At 29.8% G+C, this 3,997-nt stretch overlaps 1 protein-coding gene across 1 annotated transcript; it reads right to left on the reverse strand.

Moving 5' to 3' along the window:
* Positions 1-2,700: 2,700 nt before the first annotated feature.
* On the reverse strand, positions 2,701-3,558 carry LOC133292432 (protein DOG1-like 4). Its single transcript, XM_061490835.1, has one exon. The coding sequence runs from the start codon at positions 3,556-3,558 to the stop codon at positions 2,701-2,703; it is 858 nt and encodes a 285-aa protein (XP_061346819.1).
* Between the last annotated feature and the right edge of the window lie 439 nt (positions 3,559-3,997).

Below are 3,997 nucleotides of genomic sequence, written 5' to 3' on the forward strand. Positions count from 1 at the left end.
TTTCTTTCTTTCTTCTTCTTCTTCTTTTCCTATGTCGTCATTATATTATCATTTTTAGTGGACTCAAATCTTCTTGTCTTTAACTTTATCTATTAATAAGTTAGAAAAAAATTACTCTTAATGATAAATTTTTTAGGTGGTGGATCTCACAAAATTTATCTCTATGACATAATATTAAAGATATACTTTTGAGATGGTGCATCTCAAGGTCTCATCAAATGGTATCAGAGTATATGTGGAATTGTGCGTGAGCACCTCACAAAAATAGCTTTCATGACATGAGATTAATAAAACTCAATAAGTTATGAGAAAAGTGTTTGTATTTAAAACATAATTTATTTCATTTCACTCTCATAAAAAGATGAGATTATTAGTATCTCTTTCTATTCCTTTATTTATCTATTTCTCTCACTTAAAATAACTTAATTTTAATGATACGCATTTTCTCCATAAATTATTAGTATCTAAATCTGATTTCATCTATTATATAAAATAAGATTTGTGTGCGCTAGTTTCATGTCACAAGTCCTTATTATGAATTTTTGTTTTTCTAAGAAAATTATATATGATGTGTTATTTCTTTCGTATTTTTCAACATTTAAGATTATCTCAATTAAATTAATTATTTTTATGTTAATGATGAGGAAGGTTATACTTACAACCTATTTTTGTTTACAACCATAATCTTAACCGTTGATTTATGTCAATCAACGGTTATTATTTTCGCAAATTAAATTTATTAATTATTTATTAATTCGCAATAAATGATAACCGTTGATTGACGAAAATCAACGATTAAGATTATGGTTGTAAAAAATGGTAAATAAAAATAGATGGTAAGTATAACCTTTCTCATTATATAAAGGTTTGTTTTTCTATAGTCATTGTAGATAAGTTATTTATTTTGAATTCAAAATTATGTTGTTTTGGTACAAAAATAAAAGTATTTTTATAATTATAATTTATTTTAAGATTATAATAGTCTTTTTTATTATAATTTTTATTTTTTCAACCCAAAACAACCTCAAAGTAAATGTATATAATTAATTTACATTTACTGTAAAAACATTAAAGCTTAATTATAATCATATTTTATTTGTCATGAATAAAAAATCAATCAATTAATTAAACGAATCGATTACAAGAAACGTCTCTTAATTAAATCATCATTATAATAATTGCAACTGTTTTCAATTTTGTTGGTGAAAAAAAATTAATTAAATGGATTAGCTAAAAAATTTCTCTCAATTTAATTAAATGAATTTATTAAATATAATTGGGATTCACTAAAATAATTATTATATTTTAAATAAAATTCATCGAATGATATATTATATAGCCATAATATGTCTAAATGGTAAGTTTAAAATTATAAATAATTAGTGATAATCGTCGAAATCACAGTGGGTAATCAACGATTTCCTTTTTTATAATTCAACAGATTAATTAAATTTTATATTATAGAAAATCTGCAAAATTTACATTTAAATATCATTATAGAATGGAAATACAATAAATTTTTCTGTAAATTAGTTCATAATGAAATTTCTACAATTGTAACTAAAATCGTGGTATTGTTGGATATAACTTGTCTTGATAATGCTCATGAGTATGACTTGACATCTTTTATGGAGTGATTACCCTTCTTTCTATTTCAATCATGCCATGTCAGGTATTTATGGGCTTAAATTCGTTGGCCCAATTCATTCTACCTTTCCTTTATCTTACTCAGCCATCAACAAAAGAATGCTTAGGCGGTTTGGATCAGTTTTTTTTTAGCTAAAAGTTATTTTTTTAGAAAAAAATATATATATACTATAAAATTTGTTTAGATGTTTGTTTTTAAAATGCAGAAGCTATAAAAAAAAAAAAGTCAAAAATTTACTCTCTCTTTTTTAAGCTATAAATTTTAACTTCTAAAAAAAAGCAGAAGTCAAAATCTAAATATATTATTTTAAAATTTTAACTTTTGTAAAAAAATACTTCTAAAATAAGCAAAGCATAAAAAGTACTTTTTTATATGTTTATCCAAACGGATCCTTAGTGTTGGAAAACTGATTCTATATCTTCATTCAATAACATTGTCTTTCTTGTTGCGACTGATCAATGTAATTAGGCATTCTTGCAATAGTAGAGATATTTGCTTACAAATTTAGATTTCCTATTGGATGGATTGTAAAATAAAGAATACCAATGTGAAAGATTGCTTCTTCTTTTTTTTTTGGTAATCGAAAGATTGCTTTAAATGGTCTCTCGTATGAAATTGAACCAAAAGTGTACTTAAAAGTTGAAACATAAGGTTTGTTTTAAATTTAAGCCTTTTTCTCTAAAGCTGTGAATACATAGAAATGATTTAATTTGATTTGATCCTACTCCTACCCCAATCTGTTAAACCAAGTGTGGTGGCTCAGTTGGTAGCATGGGGACTGAGTGGTGGGAGAGGACTTCAGTTCGAATCTCACCAACACCATCTTAGGAGGGACATAAGTACCGTAATCCTTGGACTCGCACCAAAACTCTAGATTAGTCCCATAGGCGACTCAAAGAGTCGAATCCGTGGAGATACCGAGGTTCTGATCAGTTACCACACAAAAAAATACAACCTGTTATGTTCTCTTTATCTTCATCTTGTTCTGAGTGATTAAAGCAACATAAAGTATCTTTAGGCTTCACTTTGATTGATTCTAAGTGTTATTGTCTTCAACTTGATGGATTATGGCTTTTACCCTCACCAATACCTTGATTTCCCTTTCTGGCATCTTTCTTCTTGCCCCACTCATGTAGCCTCAGGTGCAACTCTGCAGCAGCAATTAAGAAATGTATGGCCTGTTTTGGAGTCAGAATATTAACAATGTCATGCAGTGTTCTCAGCCTTAGATCATCACCTTTCATCAGGATCTTCTCAAGACCTTCTTCCTTTGGTACCAGAGTTGATTCAACTTTGTCCTCTAATTCTCTATTCTCATTATCTCCTGTTTCATTGCCTCTAATCATCTCAGAAGCCACATGAGATAACTCAACCATTGAAGCATCAGCAACTGTTTCCTGGTGCTTTGCCATCATATCTGTGATTTCCCTCTCCTCTCTAATAGTCCTCCTTTGCAACTCATCAAACTGAGAAAGTTGAAATGCTGAGATCTCTCCCAAGTCATCACATGTTTTTAGCCCTTGAATCAGTTCATTCAACCTAGCCTCAAATTGCAAACCAGACTTGGAATATAGCAAGTGAAATGCCATACTTGGTCTCCACCCACCAATCCAAAGAAAAGCCTCTTCCAAGGAGCTTCTCCATGTTGGGGAAAACATGGCCAACACATCTTCATTTGTCCATCTTGACTTGGTCTTATAGTAATACTCATAATGCTCAACCACCCTATTAATCAGTGACTGAATTTGCTCTTCTGTTTGGTTAGTTGATTCAGCTGCTATAAGGTCTTCAAGATGTTGGTTTTGTTCAGCCAGCCAGCACTCAAAAAACTTGTGGAAGCTTTCACCCTCAAAGTTATTGTTTTCAGCACACTGGGAAAGGTGCATGCCACTGCTTGGAAGCATAGACATAGCTGTGAAGCAGAATGCACACAACCCTCCTTGCTACTGCATAAACTAGCAAGAGAAATTTGTGGTGGAACCATGTTTTTATAGGAAGAGAAATGCAACTAGCAAGTGGGGCTGCAACATATGGAGGCGCTTTCAGTTTCAGGGAACTACGCCCATTGGATCATAGGATTGGCATTTAATTCACTGTATCTCATATGGAAAAGTGAAAGAAAAAATAATGGTTGGAAAACAAAGGTGATATAAATTAAGGGTTTAACATCTCTTATATTATTTTTATCTCCCCCAAATATAAAAGTATATAGTATTTATTCTTTTTTTTTCTCTTTTTTCTTTACATTATCTTATATGTGCTTCACATACTTTTATATGTGTAGAAGATAAAATTATCTTCTATAACATAAAAAATATTAGATTCATAAATTTAATTATATGTTGCTAT

This window comes from Gastrolobium bilobum, unplaced genomic scaffold (assembly GCF_033153095.1).
Source record: "Gastrolobium bilobum isolate Gb01-03AN ecotype WA unplaced genomic scaffold, APGP_CSIRO_Gbil_v1 utg8085, whole genome shotgun sequence".
NCBI classification, from domain to species: domain Eukaryota; kingdom Viridiplantae; phylum Streptophyta; class Magnoliopsida; order Fabales; family Fabaceae; genus Gastrolobium; species Gastrolobium bilobum.